Here is a 24,389-nt window from a genome sequence, read left to right on the forward strand (position 1 = left end):
CTCGCAGCCCCACTTGTGCAGGCACTCACTGCCCCACTCACATTAGGATTGTGGACACTCGTGACCCCACTCGCGCAGGCACTTGTGCCTCCACTCCAGGCTGCTAACTCAGAAGCCAATTCGATTTAATTCTGTTTTAAATTATTTTAAATTTTATATTGTATGTATTTTAATTTTGGCTGTTCACCGCCCTGAGTCCTTCGGGAGAAGGGCGGTATACAAATTTAAACAATAAACAAACAAACAAACAAATAAATAAATAAATAAATAAATAAATAAATCTACCTTAGGGAACTCTGCCCTAACCAAAGATCTGGGAAAAGAACTGAATTTTAGGGCTCTTTTCAAGAGAGAGAGAGTGGCTGTTTCAGCCCCTCTGGAGCCATCGGTGCTTCGCCAGGCGTGAAGGAACACACACACACATACGCACCCATATAGAAGCAGGGCCTCATTAACTCATTAACCTCATTACCTGTCCCCAGGCAATCTCTCCCAGCTGTTACATTCGAATCTGCCGCTTGTTTTTCCCTTCGTTTGCCGTTGGTCGCAGCCTCTTGACGTCAGTCTCCTTTTCACTCTCAATCCCTCAGACATATGTCCACCCCCCCCTTTTCTTGTGTCCCATCCATCACCCACTATCAGTGTGTATGTTGTCCTAACGCAACACCCCCTCCACCGTGATCCGTTGCTGGAGTTTGTTCAGATGTTCTGGATCCTCCGATGGTATTTCCCCCCCCCCATGGTCTTCCATGCTGTTAAGATGTGTGTGGTGTCGAGGGTTATTTGACACTCGACAGGCTGCTGAATGAATCTCCAAGCAAATGCTGTTCTAGAGTGCAGGTGCTGCAACAGAGAAATTCTGCTTTCTGGATTCTGCTAAATGATGCTGCTTCCTCAATGGAACCCAAAGGAAGTTGACCCTGATTACCTGGGATAGGCCAGGGGTCTGCAACCTTAAACACTCAAAAAGCCATTTGGATCCGTTTCCTACAGAAAAGAAAACATTAGGAGCCACAAAACCTGAGTGACGTGGCCAACTCAACATCACTCCCACCCAGTCACATGAAACCCCCCCAGCTACGCCTGTCTGGGTTTTGTGGCTCCAGGTGTTTTCTGTGGGAAATGGATCTCTCTCTCCCTTTCCCTCTCTTGTTTTTCTCTCCCCCCCTCTCTCTTTGTTTCTTTCTTTTTCCTTTTTTCTCTCCCCTTCTCGTTTCCCTTTTTTCCCTCTCATTCTCTCCATCAAGCTCTCTCATTTCTGTGTCCCCCTCTCTCTCCCCCTTTTCTCTCATTTGTTTCTCTTTCCTTCTCTCTCTTTCCCTCCTTGTCTTCCTCCCTTTCTTTCCCTTCCTCTCTCTCTTCCCTCTCTCTCTCGTGTGTGTGTGTGTGTGTGTGTGTGTGTGTGTGTGTGTTCCCTCTTGAACCAAAAACAGTCGAGGCTTGGGTTTTTTTTGGTTTTTTTGCTGATGTTCTTCTTTTGGTGCTTTTTACCATATGATTTAAATCAAGAGTCATTTCAGGTTCCCAGATAAATGAAGCTCTTTCATCCCCCTAATGTGGCTCCCTGTCGGCTGGCTGGCCCTGACCCTTGCCCACCCCTCCCAGTTACTCCTCACATGGCCTGAGAAGGTAAGGGCGACAGTAGGGATGGAGACTCGCTCCATATTCCAGAGCGAGAGGGAAGCGCCCCTGTACTTTCCTCTCAACTCGCGGGCACTTCTTCCGGCGCTTCTTGGTGCTGCGTGCATATCTCGATTGCTCAGGGAAACACACGACTTGATCTTCGCTAAGAGACACTGGCCTGGCTGCACTCGATGCGCTGTGTCGTAATGGGCTTCAGGAGGAGGAGGGGACGCCGTCTGCCCCATTGTGAAGCTTGCTAAATTTAAGTGCGCTGCGCAAGGTGCTGCAAGAGCAGCAAACAGGCCATGGAGGCAGCGAGAACAGCATTGTCAGCCACAGGTGCCTGTTGACGTCGCTTCTCTCGCCACCTCCATGGCCTTCTCACTGGTCTTGCAGCATCTTGCTCAGCACACTTAAATTTAGCACACTTCACAATGGGGGAGACGGCGTCCCATCCTCCTGGAGCCCATTACAACGTGGTGCATCAGGCGCAGCTGGGCCAGCCAGTGTCTCTTAGCGGAGATCAAGTTGCGTGTCTCCCTGAGTGACCAAGGTGTGTGTGCAGCACCAAGAAGCACCGGAAGAAGTGCCCACGATACGAGATGAGAGGCAAGTACAGGGGTGCTTCACTCCCACTCCTTCCTTCTCCTTGCTCAGTGATTCAAAGTAATCACAGATCATGGCATGATTATGTTGATGCTGCATAGCAACTTAAAACTGGACTTTATGAGCAGATCATGGAGGGAGAATAAAGCTATTTCACTGAATGGTTAACTCTGAACAAAGCTGGGTGGTGACATGGTATGTGCAGTTTATAGAAGATAGCTATAGTGATGATGTATTGGCAATTTTATTGCTGATTAGTGCAATATAGTGAGATCGTGTGCCCTGCTGAGGAAGGGAAGCATGTTATTTGTCTTCCTCTGATAACTTTTTTGTAGCACTTTTGCACCCTGCCTCAGTCCTAATGAAATACCCACAATATATCAAATTAAATGATATTTTAGAACTCATGTCTCTGCCTCAGTTTCATTTTTCTTCTCTTACAGTTTTCCAAGTTATTAGCTGTAATTTGTATATATGAAAGAATGACCTGTTTTATGAATTGAAATATTGATTAATCTTATAAATTAACATCACAATATCTTTTTTAAAGCCTGAATTCTTTTTTAACAATTCTTTATCTATAAATGAACTCCTTTCTTTCAGATTTTTTTTAGTTGTAACAGTTTAACCCAATCACTTCTTTTCATCAGTTTTTCTTCTTCAGAATTTCTTCCGTTCAACAATAACTTGTTTGTAGTAAGGCATCTCAGTGCAAAAGACATGACAAGGAACAAATGCTTTTCCTTTTGAATAGGACTCCAGGAATTATTCAGAGGGGAAGAAGCCTCCTGAATCAACATCAAAATCTGTCAACCAACGTAGTGACTTCCTGCTGCCTTATGAAAAAGCCAGTCAGGATGGAAGTGGTTTTTCGTGCATTCTAGGTACAACGACTGATTCTACTTATGCTCCAGAAAAAAGTCTGGATCCCCTTCCTGATAATATAGAAGATGAAGAGAAATTTCTTTATGGTGATTCAAACAACTGTTTCTACTCTCAAAAGATAATGATGAGTGAAAAGAAAGAACCTGTAAGTGAGAAAGTAAAATCTCCACCTACTGCAAAACCAAAGAATTTGGTCATCAGTAATTCCAAGCAATTTCAAGATGCTTCTATTACTGCTCCTTACTCGAATCAGCGATCCAAGTCTTCTAAAAAAAGGGTCAGACGAAGAAAAGCTGCTGAAACAAAACAAACTTTTCTGAAGAACAACGTGAGTATCTTTTTGATTTGATAATTACAATAGAATCATAGAAATTGATTTAGAATGGACTTTGGAAATTGAGTAGTCCAAACGCTCAATGCAGGTCTCTGTTTATCACTTATAATGTATAATTTAAAAACATAAAAACACTGTTTTTCTCCCGGTAGGCTGCGGAGTGGGTCAGGAGTGGGATGATACAGTCAGTCTGACCAATTACTGAGTCGAATTGCTTTGGCCACGCCTCCTCAAGCCTCCATTGCTTCCAGTTTATTCGACTCAGTAGTTCTGACCAGACATAAATACTCTGAGTCCCACTCCTGACTATATAGGTGGAAAAAATCTCTTCAGGTTTAAAATTTTACGAGTGTGCTGGCCAGCCCAGTCTGCCTGGGAACGCCGCCGTCGCACCGCCGCTGCTGTTGCTGCTGCGCTACTGCGATCGTCAGCTGAAAGGCGGAGAAGAGGACTTTGAGTGGCTTTCCTTGCTGGGTGAGCGATCGCTTCGGGAGCTCAGGGCAGGAGACCTCCTCTTTGCTCCCTAATTATTGAAGAGCTGTGCGGGCGGGCTACTTCAGCTTTGGCTGGAAACGGCATCGCCGAGTTCCAGACGCCGACGCCGACGCCTTTACCACCAGCCCGGAGTTCTGAGGTGGTGAGTTTGAAGACGCTGTTTGCGCTCGGCTAGCGATCTCTCGCTAGCCGATTTGCTGCTGAGCCACTGAGTGCCTGTTCAGGCTTTCCCACCTCCCAGCGACAAGAATTATTGCCAGGCCAGGAATTCTCCCTTAGCATCTGTACAGCCACAGCCTCCCTGGGGGAGGAAGTGTGTTCAGCGAATGTAACTCAGAGAATTGTTTGGCCTCTAGGATTTGGCCTCCGCCATTGCCTCGTGTTGTAACTGTCAGTTACGGCGGCCATTTTGTTTCATCATTATTATTATTTCTCAGTGGCCATTTTGTTTCATCATTATTATTTCTCGGCGGCCATTTTGTTTCATCATTATTTCTCGGCGGCCATTTTGAAATTCAAAAATTTTATGTATTTTCAGTTGCTGCTGTTTCATTTGAGGCAAGATTCTTGGGCTCTGCACAGATTACTGAAGTTACCCCTCATATATATATATATTTGTCATTTACAGGCTGCTCTCAATTCTACAGTCTGTACTCATCATGGCTGACCTACCTTCTGAAAAGGCTGAGACGGCCCGCAAGGCCACTTCCAAATCAACTTTGGGTAAGAAAGCCCACCACAAAGCTCATTTGCATGAGCACACTGAAAAGACGAGATGACATCAAACCAAGGCCCCTATCACCGATTGCAACTTTAGAACAGGGATCAGATGATAACCCAGATTTAGCTAGAGTGTTATCTCTGGAGAGACCACAGTCTATATCCCCTGAGTCATCACCTGAAAAGCAAAAAGGGGACCCCTTTGACTGTTCTCTTGAATCTCAGGAACCTGTCCAGGCTCAGAAACCTCCTTGTACAACCTCTTCTGTGCTCAAGGATTTGCCTGAGTCTATTCAAGACTTAATCTCTAAGGCTATTTCCCATGGTATTGCTGAGGGCATTAGAGAGCATCGCTCTGCCTCATTAGTATCTGAAAGTCTACACTCAAGGTATTCTAGAATATCTCCTTCTGCCAGCTTAACTGGTTCCCCAGAGCGGGTCGCCCATAAGATCAAGAGGAGGTTCTGATCTAGACTTGGAGGAAGAACCTCAAAGGGAAGCTGACCTTTCTGACGATGAAACAGATTTGCCTGATGTCCCAGCCTTCACGGCCTGTTCCCTCAGGGACTTTTCAAATCCTTACTCCACAAGGCCAAAGTAACTTCAGGCCTTTTGGACTCTAATTCTATTCCAACTATGACTTCTACAATCGGTCAAGGCATATTTTCTGAACCCATTACTGAACAACTTTTTGTACCAGCCCCTAAACTGTTCATGGACGTGGTGCGAAAACAATGGGCCAATCCGGCTTCCCTTCGCATTCCTAATGGGGCTGACCGCCGCAACTATAATATGGACCCTTCCCTGGCAAACCTCTTGCAGGTTCCCACAGTAGATGGTCCGGTGGCATCTCTCGCTTCCCCATCGCCTTACATTTCTGGGGATACCTCTGAGGGACTTAAACCTGAGGACCGTAAATTTGATTCAGCCTTCAAGAAGACCCACCAAGGTTCGGCTTGGGCAATACAGGCCGCTACTACGGCCTTCTTTTTCTCTAGGTCCTCCCTATTGTGGCTTCAGCAGCTCCAGTCTCGACTGCCAGCCCAGGACATTAGGGTTCACCAAGATCTGAACAAAATAATAGCAGCCACCCAATTTGCCTCTGACGCCACACTTAATGCGGCCAAGTACGCCTCTCGGGCTATGGCTTCCTCCATCACCTCACGGCGTTTGTTGTGGCTGAGACAATGGCCAACTGATCTCAAAGCAAAATGGCGCTTGGCATCCACCCCGTATTCGGGGTCTAAATTGTTTGGAGAGTCTCTTGAGCCCCTTTTAGTCGAGGACAGGGAGAAGAAAAAGATACTGCTGTCAATCACAAGACGAGCTGACCGCAGGGCCACCCCATATTACTGCAGGCCTCAGGCTAGATATTATTCTCAGGACACTTCTAATCAGCGTCCATATGCTCAGGGCTCCTTTCGTCCCCAAGATAGAGGGTCATTTCGAGACAGACCTAAATCTTTCGGGCCCCCAAAACGATCTTCACGTGGAACGGGCAATCTCCAGTTCTGCCGACAAAAATGACGGTCCCCTCATGGCCCCCATTGGAGGCCGGCTGAGTCTCTTTCTGGACCGGTGGGCCCGCAGCACCACCAATCAATGGGTGCTGCATACTATAGAATTTGGTTTCCCCCTGGAGTTTCGCTCCAGCCCCCCAAGCCACTTTGTGCCATGCCCTGTCTCCACTTGTCTTCGCAAGCGTCGTCTAATGGAACTTGCAATTCAACATCTTTTAGAGATCAGAGCTGTGGAGGAGGTTCCTCCAGACCATTGGAGACAGGAATTTTACTCGATCCTATTTGTGGTTCCAAAATGCTCGGGGGGCTGGAGAGCGATTCTAAATCTAAAATCTCTAAACACCCATCTTGTATATCGAAGATTCAAAATGAGCACCTTGAAAACCATTCTGGAAGGAGTCCGGCCAGGAGACTTTCTCGCCTCCATAGACCTGTCCGAGGCATACCTGCATATCCCAATCCTCCCGGCTCATCGCCGGTATCTCAGATTCAGCTACGCGGGACGCCATCTGCAATACCGTGCCTTTCCCTTTGGACTGGCATCGGCCCCGCGCAGCTTCACCAAGATTTTGGCGGCTCTCGTAGCATATCTAAGGTCGGTCCCAGTGAGGCTTCAAGCTTACCTGGACGATATTTTGGTACAGGCGTCATCCCTCCAGAGAGCCCAGACCGACTTACAGCTAACTTTACAAGTATTGCAGGCGCACGGGTTCCTGGTCAATGTGCCCAAGAGTCAGTTAGCACTCCAGACATGCTTAACCCATTTAGGGGCCATCATAGATTCTCAAGCAGGACAGGTCTTCCTCTCTCGAGAGGAGGGACAACCTCCGGCTCCTCATACGTCAGCTTCTCAGAGCACCCACAGTGTCCAAACTCGAACTGTCCCACCTACTGAGGAAGTTGGCATCGTGTATAAATATAGTTCCATGGGCTCAATTACATGCACGCAGCTTCCAATGGCTATTACTTCCGTATCAAAGGAACAAGACCGCAGCGTCCCGGTCCAAGATCAGGGTTTCCCTGTCCGTCCGCCGGTCATTGCACTGGTGGCTGTCCCCGGCCCTGGACAAAGGCTGCATTTTCTCGGACATTCAACCTCTCACCATTACGACCGATGCCAGTCTGCTCGGGTGGGGAGCACACCTCGGCTCTCAAGTAGCCCAGGGCCGCTGGGCCCCCGAGGAGGCCCAGTACAACATAAACTTACTGGAGCTCCGAGCGATATACCTGGCACTGCAGGCATTTCGACCTTCCATACAAGGTCATCACATTCTACTACTTACCGACAACGTGGCGGCGAAAGCCCATGTAAACCGCCAGGGAGGGACAAAGTCCAGATTGCTGATGAAGGAAGCTCTTCTCGTCGGCTCCTGGGTGGAGAAACATCTCATCTCTCTTTGAGCGGATCATATTGCGGGCAAGGACAATCTCCGAGCAGATTTCCTCAGCCAGACCACGATAGACGCGTTGGAATGGTGCCTTCACCCCGACCTATTTCACAACATTTGTCTTCGGTTCGGGCAGCCTCAGATAGACCTGTTCGCCTCTTCTGCGAACGTGCAACTTCCCCGATACTTCACCCGTTACCCATCTCTGGGTGCGGAGAACACAGACGCCCTTCGCTGCCCGTGGCCGCGGGAGTTGCTCTATGCGTTTCCCCCTCTGCCTCTAATTCCACGGGCACTGCGCAAGATCGTGGCAGAGGGAGCAAAGGTCATCCTCATCGTGCCCCATTGGCCAAGAAGGCCTTGGTTTTCCGACCTCGTGGCACTATCCGCAGCACGGCCTTGGCGGTTGCCCCAGGAGAGGGTGTCTCTCAGCCAGGGGGGATCAACCACCCAGAGCCCCAGTGGCTCAATCTGACCCCCTGGCTGTTGAGGGGCTCCTCCTGAGTGAAGCCCACTACTCCGCTGAAGTCATCGAAATCATGCAGGCAGACAGAAGGGAGTCCACCATCAGACTCTACAACATCATGTGGAAGGTATTTATCTCTTGGTGCTCTGCGTGCGAGATTAATTCCCTGTCAGCTTCTGTTCCGCAGGTGCTGGAGTTCCTCCACAATGGTTTCTGTAAGGGACTGGCGCACAACACTCTGAAGCGTCATGTTGCTGCTCTCGCCACGGTACTGTCTCGTGACAGGGTGTCGCTATCTCACCATGTTTCTATCAGATAGTTTTTACGGGGAGTTCGGAATCTCCGCCCACCTGTGATTCACAGATATCCCACCTGGAACTTGCCGCAGGTGTTGAAGGCACTTACCGAACCTCCATTTGAGCCTCTACGTACAGCAAGCCTTAGGTTCCTTACTCTGAAGGTTGCCTTCCTGGTAGCCATCACGTCGGCCCGCTGCATATCAGAATTAGCGGCCCTTTCAATCAGGCCTGATTTGGGTATCATCCACCCGGACAGAGTTGTCCTCCGTTTGGACCCTGCCTTCGTACCAAAAATTAATTCCAGGTTTCACCGGGAGCAAGAAATCGTCCTTCCTAATTTCTGCCCCAACCCCTCCGATCCTCTGGAATTCAAGTGGCACACATTGGATGTCCGCAGGGCTATTAAGATTTACAAGTCACAGACAGCTCCATCCAGACGTTCTGAGGCACTTTTTCTCTCTTTCCAACCTGCCTCGTTGGGATCCAAAGCCTCCTCGGCCACTATTGGCCGTTGGATTTGTGCCTGTATTGCACGTGCTTATGAGTCACGTTCCCTTGTCCCTCCGAGGTGCATCACTGCGCATTCCACCCGCAGTGCAGCTACCACTGCTGCTTGGGCCACGCAGGCCTCCCTTGAGGACATTTGCCGGGCAGCTACCTGGACTACTCCTGTCCCTTTTATTAAACATTATCGTTTGGATGTGTACACCTCTGCGGAGGCTTCCTTTGGCAGGAGGGTTCTCCAACAGGTACACCTGGCACCGAGGCCTTCTAGGTCGCAGGATTCCCACCCGTAGGGCTGACGAGCTTGGGTATGTCCCACTCCTGACCCACTTGGCAGCCTACTGGGAGAAGAGGCGTTGGACTTACCGTGAACGCTCTTTCTCCGGGGGCTGCGGAGTGGGTCAGCCCCTCCCACCTGCGACACTTCCTTTCTGACTAACTATTATTGGAGCATGTCTTTTAGATTTGCCTTCGTTGAACAAACTGGAAGCAATGGAGGCTTGAGGAGGCGTGGCCAAAGCAATTTGACTCAGTAATTGGTCAGACTGACTGTATCATCACACTCCTGACCCACTCCGCAGCCCCCGGAGAAAGAGCGTTCACGGTAAGTCCAGCGCCTCATTTCTTATAAACACTGTTTATTTCTTTCTGATTAACAAGCTTTAACTTTTCCTTCTTTTCAGCATAGAGATGTAAAATATATTGTAGAACTTAAAATATATAAGCAGTCCTCTGCAAAATTCTAAGGTAGATGGATAGATACACAAATATGTCTGTATCTACATAGTTTATTTTAATTTCATATATGCAATTTCTAAACTGCCTAACTCCAAAGTGACTGGTCAGCTTCACAACGTTAAAAAGCAAGAAAAACATAACAAGATCTACAAAAAGAACATAGTAGTCCTGAGGAAACAGGTTAGAAAAACCTACTTTCCATCACCCCAAAAACGGGGTCAACTAAATACTCTAACCTAGGAGTCCCCAACCAGTGGGCTACGGCCTATTGGCCACTGGGTCGTGTCAGTAGCTGGACGGAGTGCACGCACAGCCCCCATTTGTGTGTCCGTTGCGAGTGTCACGGGTGCTCACAGCCCCACTTGTGCAGGCACTCACTGCCCCACTCACATTAGGATTGTGGACACTCATGACCCCACTCGCGCAGGCACTTGTGCCTCCACTCCAGGCTGCTAACTCAGAAGCCAATTCGATTTAATTCTGTTTTAAATTATTTTAAATTTTATATTGTATGTATTTTAATTTTGGCTGTTCACCGCCCTGAGTCCTTCGGGAGAAGGGCGGTATACAAATTTAAACAATAAACAAACAAACAAACAAACAAATAAATAAATAAATCTACCTTAGGGAACTCTGCCCTAACCAAAGATCTGGGAAAAGAACTGAATTTTAGGGCTCTTTTCAAGAGAGAGAGAGTGGCTGTTTCAGCCCCTCTGGAGCCATCGGTGCTTCGCCAGGCGTGGAGGAACACACACACACATACGCACCCAGATAGAAGCAGGGCCTCATTAACTCATTAACCTCATTACCTGTCCCCAGGCAATCTCTCCCAGCTGTTACACTCGAATCTGCCGCTTGTTTTTCCCTTCGTTTGCCGTTGGTCGCAGCCTCTTGACGTCAGTCTCCTTTTCACTCTCAATCCCTCAGACATATGTCCACCCCCCCCTTTTCTTGTGTCCCATCCATCACCCACTATCAGTGTGTATGTTGTCCTAACGCAACACCCCCTCCACCGTGATCCGTTGCTGGAGTTTGTTCAGATGTTCTGGATCCTCCGATGGTATTTCCCCCCCCCCATGGTCTTCCATGCTGTTAAGATGTGTGTGGTGTCGAGGGTTATTTGACACTCGACAGGCTGCTGAATGAATCTCCAAGCAAATGCTGTTCTAGAGTGCAGGTGCTGCAACAGAGAAATCCTGCTTTCTGGATTCTGCTAAATGATGCTGCTTCCTCAATGGAACCCAAAGGAAGTTGACCCTGATTACCTGGGATAGGCCAGGGGTCTGCAACCTTAAACACTCAAAAAGCCATTTGGATCCGTTTCCTACAGAAAAGAAAACACTAGGAGCCACAAAACCTGAGTGGCATGGCCAACTCAACATCACTCCCACCCAGTCACATGAAACCCCCCCAGCTACGCCTGTCTGGGTTTTGTGGCTCCAGGTGTTTTCTGTGGGAAATGGATCTCTCTCTCCCTTTCCCTCTCTTGTTTTTCTCTCCCCCCCTCTCTCTTTGTTTCTTTCTTTTTCCTTTTTTCTCTCCCCTTCTCGTTTCCCTTTTTTCCCTCTCATTCTCTCCATCAAGCTCTCTCATTTCTGTGTCCCCCTCTCTCTCCCCCTTTTCTCTCATTTGTTTCTCTCTTTCCTTCTCTCTCTTTCCCTCCTTGTCTTCCTCCCTTTCTTTCCCTTCCTCTCTCTCTTCCCTCTCTCTCTCGTGTGTGTGTGTGTGCGTGTGTGTGTGTGTGTGTGTTCCCTCTTGAACCAAAAACAGTCGAGGCTTGGGTTTTTTTTTGTTTTTTTGCTGATGTTCTTCTTTTGGTGCTTTTTACCATATGATTTAAATCAAGAGTCATTTCAGGTTCCCAGATAAATGAAGCTCTTTCATCCCCCTAATGTGGCTCCCTGTCGGCTGGCTGGCCCTGACCCTTGCCCACCCCTCCCAGTCACTCCTCACATGGCCTGAGAAGGTAAGGGCGACAGTAGGGATGGAGACTCGCTCCATATTCCAGAGCGAGAGGGAAGCGCCCCTGTACTTTCCTCTCAACTCGCGGGCACTTCTTCCGGCGCTTCTTGGTGCTGCGTGCATATCTCGATTGCTCAGGGAAACACACGACTTGATCTTCGCTAAGAGACACTGGCCTGGCTGCACTCGATGCGCTGTGTCGTAATGGGCTTCAGGAGGAGGAGGGGACGCCGTCTGCCCCATTGTGAAGCTTGCTAAATTTAAGTGTGCTGCACAAGGTGCTGCAAGAGCAGCAAACAGGCCATGGAGGCAGCGAGAACAGCATTGTCAAGCACAGGTGCCTGCTGACGTCGCTTCTCTCACCACCTTCATGGCCTTCTCGCTGGTCTTGCAGCATCTTGCTCAGCACACTTAAATTTAGCACACTTCACAATGGGGGAGACGGCGTCCCATCCTCCTGGAGCCCATTACAACGTGGTGCATCAGGCGCAGCTGAGCCAGCCAGTGTCTCTTAGTGGAGATCAAGTCGCGTGTCTCCCCGAGTGACCGAGGTGTGTGTGCAGCACCAAGAAGCACCGGAAGAAGTGCCCACGAGACGAGATGAGAGGCAAGTACAGGGGTGCTTCCTTCCCACTCTGGAATATGGAGCAAGTCTCCATCCCCGCTGTTGCCCTTACCTTCTTAGGACACGCGAGGAGTGACTGGGAGGGGGGGCAGGGGGCGGGGCACCTATCTGACAGGGAGCCACAGCAGGGGGACGAAAGAGCCGCATGTGGCTCAGGAGCCACACGTTGCCGACACCTTGGATAGGCAGATATTACAAGAAATACATAGCCCTTCAGACAGCTAGGTACTATGCGGTATAGGACTTTGTAGATAATAAACAGCACTTTGAATTGCATTCAGAAGCATATTGGTAACTAATGCAGCTCTTGAGACAGAGGTATTACATGGGTGTAGTGATACCTGACTATCGTAGTTTATGCTGCTACATTCCGAACCAGCTGTAGCTTTCAAGTGGTCTTCAAGGGCAACTCTATAGTTCACCTCTAAGATATGAGTGACTGTAATGAGGGCTTCTTGGTCCAGAAATGAGTGCAACTGGCATACATGTTGGATTTGTGCAAAGCCCTAGCTACCTGAATCATTGAGAGAGAGTTAAGAATCTAGGAAGACTTCCCCTAGTGTGACCCCTTCAGGACTAAGTTTGGGAATCTCCAGAACAAGGAGGTCCAAACCACTTGACTTGGTAGAATTTAACTTAAACCTGTTTCTCCCCATCCAGACTCCAGCTGCTTCCAAGCATACTGCTGGGAAATACCCCCAAAATACTGCCTTGAACTGGCTGAGGAGAGTGTTCTCCAGTTGTATTCTCAACTGGTCTACAAGAATGTAAAGATCAATCATATCAAAAATTGCTGAGAAATAAAGCAGGGCCAAGTTGGTTGCAACCACCTCCATCTCGGCATCATCAGAGATCATCAATGAGCATGATCAGTGCTGTCTCCATAACCCAACTAAAATGGGACCAGACAATCTATTTCTTTAATGGCTCTCTGAAAAGGCAACTGACCTCTTCTCAACAATTTTTAGCAGAAAGGGGATGCTGGAGACTGGACAAAAGTTATCCAGGACATTTAGGTCCAGTGACAGCTTCTTCACATTTAAAAAAAAAATATTTCCAAAGTTAAAATAAAGAAAAAAGAAGAAACTTAACAACCATCAAACACTAATAAAAATAAATGTGTACAAAAATATAACAAATGACGTACCAATTTTTTTGTATTATTAGTGTGTGTTCAGTTGTAAGCTGACAAGAGACGTTACTATTAAAACTCTTTTAAGGTTTGATGATACTGCAGCATAAAGGATGGACAGTTTAGCACCACCTATCATAAGATCTAACACTTATTTCTGCCTGCATTGATTTCCTTATCCAAGTAATTAAAAAATACAGGCTATTAAGTCTTTTAATATACACCAAATAAAATAATGTTTTGCAGGAGACTTTGGCAACAGAAGCCAGGGGCTTGTGCAGGATTGATAAGATAGATGTAGAATGTTGCTATTGTTCTCCAATTCAAAATAATTTTTATGAGTTTACTGATCTTTGCACGTGATGTTGTCTAGTCTGTTGAAGTTTCAGTCTCTGGGTTTTTAACTCTTCAGTTCCATTTTTTTGACATTATCAGTCTTGTGAAATAAACTTTGAATAAGCTTGAGGTGAAAATCTGCATATTTACTCTGAAATTTGTTTTGCTTTTTTTGACATGAATGTCTATTTGCAAATGAAAACAAACATTTGAAACAGAAATATTACTAGAAAAAACAGGGAAAGAATTACCATTTTTTTTACAAAAATAATAGGAAGGATATTCTTGCCATTCCATTATAGTGTACTGATAATCCCGCTTGTGAGCAGAAGTATTTGCTACCCTGTCCATAATATTTTTTGGCATTGTGAAATAATGAATTTAGATCTCCTAAATGTTGCAAGTATTTGAAGCATGACAAAGGTTTATGCCAATAAATATAGCTTCCAAACAAAAATTCACTGTCTTGGGTGTCCTAAAGAAGTTATTTCCTTACAAATTAAGAATATATTCCAGACTTGTTACATGTGCTTTGGTACAATTACATACACTTCTGTTTTGTTAAGTCATGGCTTGTTTGTCCCCTCCTCCTTTGTTATAAATTACAGAACTTCAGGAAATTCCTAAAGTTAATAATCATTTCAGGTAGATTTTATAAAATAAGAAGACATGCTATTTTAATGGAAAAATGAACATATTATATAAGAAGCTCTTGTGAGTAAGAGTAAAATGCATTAAATATCATTTGAAATATATATAATAATGTAAAAAGACTCTGGATTCAGGGACACATTGGAAATTAGCCATAATGATCCTTGTAGGGTTGTTTTTACTTTGGTCAATGAAATGGCATATTTTAATGTGCTAATTTCTTTTTAAAATTTCCAGGTAATAGAGGAAAGAGTAAAGTTGAAGCTTGAACAAGAATTACAACATAAGAAACTCTTTTATCAGAGGATTGAATTAGATAGGCTTTCAAAACAGCAAGGTATCACTTCCTCTTATTTCGTAATTATTATTTTTTTGTCCTGAAGTATTCAGTATTTATTTTATTTATTTATTTTATTGAATTTGTGTACCGCCCTACTCCCGAAGGACTCAGGGCGGTGAACAGCCATAGAATAAAACATATAAATACAAAATTTAAAATAAACTAAAATGAATTAAATAATTTGGCTGAACAAATTTAAAACCCCAATAATTTAAAACCAAATTTAAAATTTCCATTTAAAAAGGGGAAAAACTTAGTAGTGGTGCTGAATACTACACAATCCCCTGGAAAGTGTGTAATTATATTTTATCTCATTCTGAAGACATCTCATAATACTACAGAAAGTCTCCAGATAACAATAGCAGTTAGGACTAAGAACGCCATCGCAAGCAACATAGTCGTAGCGTGCAATGTCACATGACTGCATAATTTAGCAATGGCAGTTTCAGTAGTTTGGGTTGCCATCAGTTATACAAGGACTATGTGTGTCATCATGTGATTGCAATTTTATCTTTGATTTAACTTGTGGGAAGCTGGCAGGGAATGGGGGAAATCATAGTCATATGAATGTGGCTTGCTGTGATGTTGTAATTGTGAGCTGGGTGCTGAGCACCCTGATGGGAATGCTGATAGGAATGCTGTGACATCCAGAACTCTTGAGGACCGTCGTAACTTTGAACAGTTGTCGAACAACAGTTGTAAATTTAGGACTATATGATCCTAAAGATTGGATTATATATGCTGTATCACTGTAGACAACATTACTTTTAATCCATACCAAGCGTCTTGGATCTAAGAAAATTAAAACTTATAATTTTAATTACCTTAATAATGCATGTATTAAAATAATTTTCTTTTGTACCTCGCTCCACCACTTCAATTTAGTGGAGATGCTGCAGAAGAAACGAAAAGAGGAAGATCCTTTGCTTGTGGAACTGAACAGATTGAAAGATAGCATTGCAAACAATGTTGCTCAACTGGAATTGGATATTAAAGTTTTAAAGGAGAAACAGGGCGAACTTGATAAAGTAATTCATAGCCTGGAGATGAATAGTTCTGAAAAATCCCAGAAATTATCTTCAGAATGTAAAGATTCTTCAGAAAACAACCTACAAAAAAATCCCCAAAGTGAAGAGACAACTTGTAACGCAATTTAGGTATGTTTCTAGATGTTGATACAGTTAATAATCTCAGAGAAAAAGCTTTGATATCATAATCTTGGTTTAGTAAATCAAAATTTAAAAAAAATATTTCCTTCCACATGCAATCCTTTTATCCTCCCTTCACACATTTCTGCAAATAAATTAGCATGCCTGTAATTGCTGGTAACTTTCATTATATCTCAGTGAGCTCACAACTTCAAAATAAGCAAAACCTTAAACCATAATTCGTAATTTCAGATTCTTTTGATAACTGTGCTTATTCTGAAAGATTAATTGAATTTTACTTGGGAATGATGCTCACAGTGGAAATGGTGACCCCTTACACACTTGCCAAAATTTGCTCCATATGGCTTGAGGAATAAGATAAGCCCCAAATAGTATTATTAGATAGCAGTTCTAGCCTATTTGTCTTTTCTCCTAGTTTTGTTAAAAGTGATCTCATAAGGTCAGTTTTGATCAGAACTTCACTGATATCAAAAGAAGGAACAGTGCTTTTAGATAAGATGATTTTTTAAAAAATAATGACCTTCCACTAGAAGAAAACAATTGTGTTTGAAAAGGATTATGTTGTAGCAAATAGGGGTGAACAAAACAACAAATCCTTAGAAAATTACTGATGAAAACAAAAAATTATAAATTTTGTGATAATTAATTTGTGATACATAACACTTAAGATATTTTGTAATAAAATTCTATAGAGGACTTTCTCTTATATAAATATCTTTTTGTTTAGTCATAAGGAAGTGATTGTTTACCTGGAGTAAGGACAGAAACCAGCAGAAGGAAAAACCTTAAAGACTGTCTCATACTTGACCTGACTCTCGAGGTTAGAATCTGTGGTAAGATTTTGAGATGAAGACTACAATTCTAGAGAAAATTTTTATTCTGTCATGATTTCAAGCACTATATTTTATTCAGATTTATTTTATGTTTCAAGAAAAGTAAAAAAAAAAGTTAAGAAATTTTGTCTCTTGGCTCATTAAATATCAGTATAATATATTTTATCAATGACATCTGCTCAAAGAAGATAATAAGTTCTACATTTTCTGAATAGCTGAAAGTTTCCTTAAATTGGAGATAATCTGAAAGGTTACTGCAACCTAATTTTCAGGTTACAGTTGTGAGAACATTTGATTAATTTTTGTTGATGGATTGCCACAGCTCAGAACTTTTCAGGAGAGGGTTTATGTGTATAAAAATGATAACAGGAAGCTTAATGTGTTATTATCATGAGAAAGTAACAGCATCTCTCAGTTGTTTCCCATGGATAATGTCACCCTGTGATGCTTCTTGTTATCCATATTATTCTATTTTAAAAGAATGGATCTTTTAAGAACATTTAAAAAGAATGCCACATTATTCTATGAGTACTTTGTATGGCATTATACTCTAAAAAAGAAGTCATAGTGCCATATTTATTTCCCTCTGGCCAGAAAAAAGTGGTTTTTTTTTTTTTGAAAAAAACTTTTCCTTCTGACATCTACAAACACAAATCTTCAGAAAACTTTAGTAAGTAAAACATATCTTCTCTGTTTTTTTAGTGTTCTATTAGTCTTTGCTGAAAAGTTCTTCACAATTTTAAGGTTGGCTCTAACTAAATATGTAATCTTCCAGTAGGCTTTGGAGCATTTGGAAAACAAAGCATATTATAGAGTTTTGTTTTTACACTACTTCCTTGAATGTAATGTAAAGACAAACACGGAAATTTTAAAGAAATTTTTAAAACGGATAAAGGGGGTGGTTATTTTGAAAGATTTTTTTTTTTTTTGCAAAAGTGCTTTTAAATAAATTATAATTAAACTAGCCAAAAGAACTAGACCTTTGTGGGAATGTTTTTTGTTTATTATTAAAGAATGCATACAATTGATGGATTGCACAAAACAAAAAATAACTGTAAGATAATGAGCCAGACTATGAAACTGACTGTAATTATAGTTGATGAGTGTGATGTTGAATATAATTAGTGCTATTAGGGATGAAAGCACAAAAGACAAAAAATGTAGGAAGCTTGCCTTTAATTTTCTGTTGTTTGAGATACTTTCATTTTTGGATTATAATATAATGACAACCACCAGAAAAACAGCAAGAATGGAGGAGAGGAGGGGAGATCACTAGAGCAACCTGCAGAAAAAGGAATTATACCAGATTTGCTTCAGAAATAATGTTAGCAAATGGGCAAATAAGATAGAATCACTTGATACTAAATTGACAGCACGTAAGAAAAAAAATGGATGAAAGACTTGTAAAGAGGAAAGAGGAGATGAAAGTAGAAGCCAAGATGATGGAAAGTGCTGTAACAAATGTCTGGAGATATAAAACAAATTGACAACAAAGTAGAAATTTTAGAGAGGACAGAACTTTCTGACAAGGGAGTTGGAAAGAGAACTAGATAATCTGGCTATATTTGATTAACAGAATAAGAATTTGTTTTAGGATTCTAGAGCAAGGCCATAGGATTCTACTGAAGATATTAGAGAGAAGATTATTAAAGTCCTGGCAATTTTTTTGGATTTGGCAGAGGAGTATATAGAGGCATAAATTGATAAAAATGTATAAAGTAAATTCAAAGATTTGCAAGAACAAGAAATATTCTAAGCGATGCTTTTGTACATTTTGTTAGGAAGAAAAAAGCATTAAGTTTTGCATTATGTATTGGCAATATAGATATAATTTTTCTTAAATTACTATCATAACTTTGTGTAAGAGAAAGGAGTTGATTTTTTTTGACTGAGAGATTAACAGAAAAAGATCCCATTTTGATGAAACAAATTGGAAGATACGAATTTTACTTTTAAATAGCAGAGGTTTCAGTTGAATTCTGTCCAGGAGGTGTGGAAATTTCTAGAAAAATTCAAAGAAGAATTGGAAGAGATTCAAATGAAAGTGTCAAAAGAAGACACAAAAACTCCCAACTGTGCAAGAGGAAACTGAAAGGGATATACTGGATTATGTGCTATAAATATTGGTTCTTCTATTTTTTTAATGTGATTATGGATTACAAAGTGATTAATGTAAAATATAAATGTAGCAAATGCTCCCCGAAAGTGAAAAAAAAGTCATTATTTGAAAAAATTAAAACGATATAATTTGTCTACAAAAGACACATATTGGAAAAAGATATGGAGTTCTTCTTCCTTCTCACAGTTTTTGAGACGTATGTGTATGCACACATTTTTGAAAGAAGCATCTCTTGCTGTTTGGTTTGGTTTGGATGAAAGAGTAAGTGTTCTTGAGAAATAGAAGGCTTTTGAGTTAAAAGGACATGACATGAGATTATTTGTGATACAATAAAGTTGGAGTTAATTGGATTTCAAAAATAATTATGCTATTTGTTCTATATTGAGAATGGAAGGGATACAAATCCAGGTTGTGCTCAAAAACATATTTCTGGCTCTTAGCAAAATAAGCATTTTATAAGCAAGATATAATTGACAAACAAATTTGGCTAACTTATTGTGAGATACTAATATTGTTTTAGGAAGAATGTAAAATAAAGAAGAACTAGTGACAGAGGGACCATGCTTTTCTTATATACAATTACCAGAAAGATTTAAAGTAGATAAAAGTACATCATAAGGCTGAATTTGAAATAGAATTGTGTACAAATGATAAATATGTAATTGCTAAAATGTATAAACTTCTATTGAAATGTGAAATAGAAGAACAATTTCTGGAACGTTTCATAAAGTGGACTAACATTTTAATTATAATAAAGATGAAACAATGGGAAAACGTGTGGTTGAAAGGATTGAAATTTACACTGTAAATTAGAGATTTTTTATACAATGATGTATATGTCACTGGAGAAATTGTCTGGAATGTATAAAACCACTTCATTTATATTGGACATGTCAACAAGAAGAGACATTGCGTCATGCTTGGTGCATATGTAAAAGAGCTAGAAAATTAAGACTTTTCTTTTGGAATTGATGGTCAAACAATTGGAAAAAAATCTTAGAAATTTGTTTTTGTACTTGATAAATGCAGATAGGTTATTGTATGCACAAAAATAGAAAGATTTGGCATTACCTACAATGGAAGAATATTTGATAAAGATGATGGAACTTGCTGAGATAGCAAAATTGTTTAGCAAAAAGACATTTTTATGGTGGTCATAAAACAAATCTTTGTGGTCATTAAGCAAAATCATATGATTGTTAAACAAATTCAGCTTCCATAATTGTTTTTTGTCAGAAACCAACTGGGAAGGTTGGAAACCACAATCACATGATCATAGGATGCTGCACTTGGTTATAAATGTGAGCCAGTTGCTAAGCATCTGAATTGTGGTCACATGATCGTGGGGCTGGTACAATGGTCGCAAGTGTAGGGATAGGCGGTAAATAATTTTTTCAAGGCTGTCATAACTTTGAATTGTTGTTAAATGAATCATGGATTATCTGTAACTGCTATAAAGAAGATTGGAAGCTACTTTGTACCTTTTTTCTTTCTTTTCTGTTTTTCCTTTTTTTCCCCTTTGCACTTTTACCTTTCTCTTTGATTTCTTTCTCTTTTCTCTTTTTCTTTTTTTTACATTTACATTCGTTTTATTTTTCTTCTTAAATTTTTTAATAAAATTACTCAAAAAATCTTGATTAAATTATGTTTTTAAAACTACAGATGTAATTAATTAAAAAATGTTAAAAGTGGTCAGACTCTTAATCAATTGGAAACAGAAAAAAGTTAATTATCTAAATGAAATATGTTTTACAGCTGGATAAACCTACCTAATCTGAAAACACAAAGTTAGAACTCTGTATTTGAAACTGGTAATATTTTTTCTTACCAACTGAATGACACTGTTTTTACACACACACACACACACACACACACACACACACACACACACACACACACACACAACATGGTGGCTCAGTGGCTAAGATGCTGAGCTTGTTGATTGAAAGGTTGGCAGTTCAGCGGTTCGAATCTCTAGTGCCGCGTAACGAGGTGAGCTCCCGTTACTTGTCACAGCTTCTGCCAACCTAGCAGTTCAAAAGCATGTAAAAAATGCAAGTAGAAAAATAGGGACCACCTTTGGTGGGAAGGTAACAGCATTCTGCGCACCTTTGGCGTTTAGTTATGCTGACCACATGACCACAGAGACGTCTTCGGACAGCACTGGCTCTTCGGCTTTGAAATGGAGATGACCACCACCCCCTAGAGTCAGGAACTACTAGCACATATGTGCAAGGGGAACCTTTACTTATACATCAAAATCAATGCATGAACAGTGTGGTATCTGGGTATCGTTCATTTTGATGCAATATTTGTTATTTTTATTTATTTTATTTTATTTTATTTTATTTTGAATTTGTATACCGCCCTTCTCCCTGAGGACTCAGGGCGGTGAACAGCCAAGTAAAAACATCAAGTACAAATATTAAAATACAGTTAAAATATACATATATAAATTTGGCCCCATTAATTAAAAACAATAAACAATTTATGTTAATCAAACTTTTGTAATCTTAGTATTGGTACACATATTTATATTAGGATGTAATCCTTCAATATTTAATTATTCAATGTTTCAGTATGCCATTGTAATGCCAATCATAATATTAGTTGAACATATATAATACCGTCTTTCAACCTCTGGTCTTCTCCTCTAGTTATTATTTTTATTCTATTATATTATATAGAAATGTGTATACTAATAACCCCCCTATTTCTTCTTTCTAAGACGGTTCCTTTTTATCCATCATCTCTTGCCCGTTTTAATACTTCAAATCTTATTCCTTTTTTGACTTGCCTCCCATACTCCTCTCTTGGATCTTTATCTCTGTCTAGTTTAGATATTTCTCCCATCTGTACCATCTCATACTGCCAGTCCTCCAATGTATCTACCCAAACCCCTACCTCCTTTCAAAGGTATCTTCCTGCTTATCTTGAATTTATTTTTAAATCTCTTAAAATATTTTTTCTTTGATTTATTTCATCAGTCATTATTATCTTTATTGTCCTTTCCTTCTTCTCTTCTTGTTTTATTTGCTGATTTTTCTGTTCTATCTTTTCCTCCATTCTTTTCCTTTCCCTGGACATTTTGATCTTTGTTCATTGCCTCTTGTGAAACATTTTTAATTTTTCCATCTATACCATGTATTAGATTCTTTATCTCCATGTGGCTTTTGTCATAGTATCATTAATATTCTGGAACATCAATGCCATTTCTTTTAAAAGTCCACTCATTTCCTCCCGAAGAAGCATTTTAGTAAGTCTCACTCTTGTTCAATAGACCAAGAACCATATATTCAGTCCTAACATTGCTCCTCAAAGGGTACAATAATTATAGTTCTTTATATCCCAGGATCCAGGTGCGCTTCAAGGTGTTGGTGACCACCTTTAAAGCGCTCCATGGCTTAGGGCCGGGGTATTTACGAGACTGCCTTCTGCCACCAATAGTCTCCCACCGGCCAGTACGCTCACACAGAGTGGGCCTCCTCAGGGTGCCGTCCGTCAGACAGTGTCGGCTGGCGACCCCCAGGGGGAGAGCCTTCTTTGTGGCGGCGCCTGCCCTCTGGAACAATCTCCCCCCAGAGATACGTACAATATCAGGCCTCCGGATTTTTCGTCGGGCCCTGAAAACTTATTTATTTCAATTAGCCGGGCTGGCTTGATCCCACAGTTTTTGGGTTAAATTTAATTGATTTTAAATTGGGTTTGTTTTAAAACTGCGGCCAAAAATATTTAATTATTTTAAACTGTTTTTAAATTTTGTATGTTTTGTTTTTATTCTGGCTGTTCACCACCCTGAGTCCTGTTGGAGAAGGGCGGTATACAAATTGAAATAAATAAATAAATAAATAAATAAATAAATAAATAAATAAATAAATAAATAAATAAATAAATAAATAAATAAATAAATAAATAAATAAATAAATAAGTCAGTTCCTTTTAGGTAGTCCAGTATCTTTGTTCTCACAGTTAAACCTCCAGTAGTCATAAGGTAGATAAAAATAGAACAGTAGATATCACCACAGTCCTTCAGATGTTATTTAATTCTCTTATCAAATTTTCCCCAGACTTGTAGAGGTATGGTACATTTTCCATTCGTCAGTAGATGGCACTTTCTGCTTAAGTTTCAGTGTCTCCAGTCTGACATGTATTTAACCAAATTTAATTTAAGCCAAGATCAAATCAGTTATTTATGTATTTACAGCATTTTAAAATGCCTTTCACAAGCCAGCACCTATCTAGTTTAAAAGTCCAATTTTTTGTGTTTTAAAAGTTTTTTACTTTTCTCCCCTTAGTTCCTTTCTTCCAGGTCAGGGATTTTTCTTTAGGTAGTTATTCGCTGTTTTAATGAATAGATCTAAGAATCACTTTTCCTGGATTTTTTCTCCCCTTTTAAGATTAGGTTCTGTGTAAAAAAAGGATCATCTCACCCACTGTTCATTTACACCACTCCTGCACTTTCTTTGTTGCCTCGGCTGTCCCAGCTTCACGGCAGCAATAATGGCTGCCTCTTCTTCTCGTCATGGATAAGAGGGAAAAAGAAGCCCTGGGTCAGGCAGGAGAATTGCAGCTCTCTGCGACCTACAGGATGGCTTCGGCTCCTTTTGGAGCCCTCCAACAGTGAGAATTTGGTGCGAGAGCATGGAGACCCGCTCTTCACTTCCGATCTTGACACAACTTCAGCCAGAACCTTCCAACTGAATGACACTGATTTCACACTGAACACACTGTAACACATTTTGCAGATAAAGTAAAAAATCTGTATGTTTATAGCTGGATGAAAAGTATTAGTAACTAATTCCTATCTATTCATTAATCCGATGTATGTTCTTGGATTTTTACTGGAAGTTAAAACATGGATGTATTTTATTGAAAGAAGCCAGACTGAACCTTTGAAGTATACAAATACAGAAATTGTGTTTCTAACTAACATTTGGACATCTCACTGCATTACTACAAACAATCTTGATCCTTTTTTAACATGAAAGAAATGAAATAAATACCACCACCAGGTCATGCTGTAAGCCAGTCTGAAAGCCTCAAGCAACATCTGATCAAGTGCCATCATTCTCAACAGAGAAGGATCTTTGGATGGAAATGGAAGTCATGCAGCATTGTTATGACCCAGATCGCTAGGCAGAGACAGGCATCATTAGAGTCCTTTATTGCTCTGTTAACTGTCAGAACAAACGGCCCTACAGTGGCTGGTAAGGCTCCACCCCACACTTCTCTGACGGGAGCCATTCTCAGTCCCAGAAACACAAGCCAGCAAATCAAAACCAATTTGCAGAGGAAGTCCAAAGAGAAGGGGCAAGCTGAAGGGGCAAGGCCAGAGTCAAGGTCCAAAGGGCAAAGCTAATTCCACAGGGTCAGGCAAGTCCACGACGCAAAGGCAAGGCAGAGGCAAAAATGAGTTAAGGCAGAGATGAATTTTTCCAAAGCTGGGAATGTAAGTCAAAGCAAATAATTGTTCCTGACAAAGACAAAGTCTCCCAGCTTCTACTAGTGAGTCTCCTGAAGGCTAAGGCAGTAATTGGCTGTGGTTACCAAAGCTACAGAATATCTGGTGGATCTCTGTGGACCAAAGTTTGTGAAGCATGGCTGTGGTAAACTCTGTAGGAGCTAGCGTTGCCAGAAAATGAAT

General features: G+C 41.6%; 1 protein-coding gene across 3 annotated transcripts in view; it reads left to right on the plus strand.

Moving 5' to 3' along the window:
- LOC139308714 (zinc finger protein 318-like) overlaps positions 1–24,389 on the plus strand; it is a 35,805-nt gene that overhangs the window by 1,775 nt on the left and 9,641 nt on the right. Inside the window, exons 2-5 of one of the 3 annotated variants that reach the window (XR_011599743.1) lie at positions 2,984–3,442; positions 14,522–14,621; positions 15,510–15,781; positions 16,521–16,613. Coding sequence is in view for 2 of the 3 variants with exons in the window: in XM_070932496.1 (XP_070788597.1) it covers positions 2,984–3,442; positions 14,522–14,621; positions 15,510–15,781 (831 nt within the window). In the remaining variant the exon portion in view is untranslated. Of the gene's footprint in view, positions 1–2,983; positions 3,443–4,571; positions 4,628–14,521; positions 14,622–15,509; positions 15,782–16,520; positions 16,683–24,389 lie in introns of those variants that run through there. The other 2 variants (XM_070932496.1, XM_070932497.1) reach the window with 2 other exon arrangements.

The sequence above is a fragment of the Pituophis catenifer genome, unplaced genomic scaffold (assembly GCF_029215685.1).
Source record: "Pituophis catenifer annectens isolate HBS135680 unplaced genomic scaffold, rPitCat1.0.hap2 SCAF_1, whole genome shotgun sequence".
Taxonomy (NCBI): Eukaryota; Metazoa; Chordata; class Lepidosauria; order Squamata; family Colubridae; genus Pituophis; species Pituophis catenifer.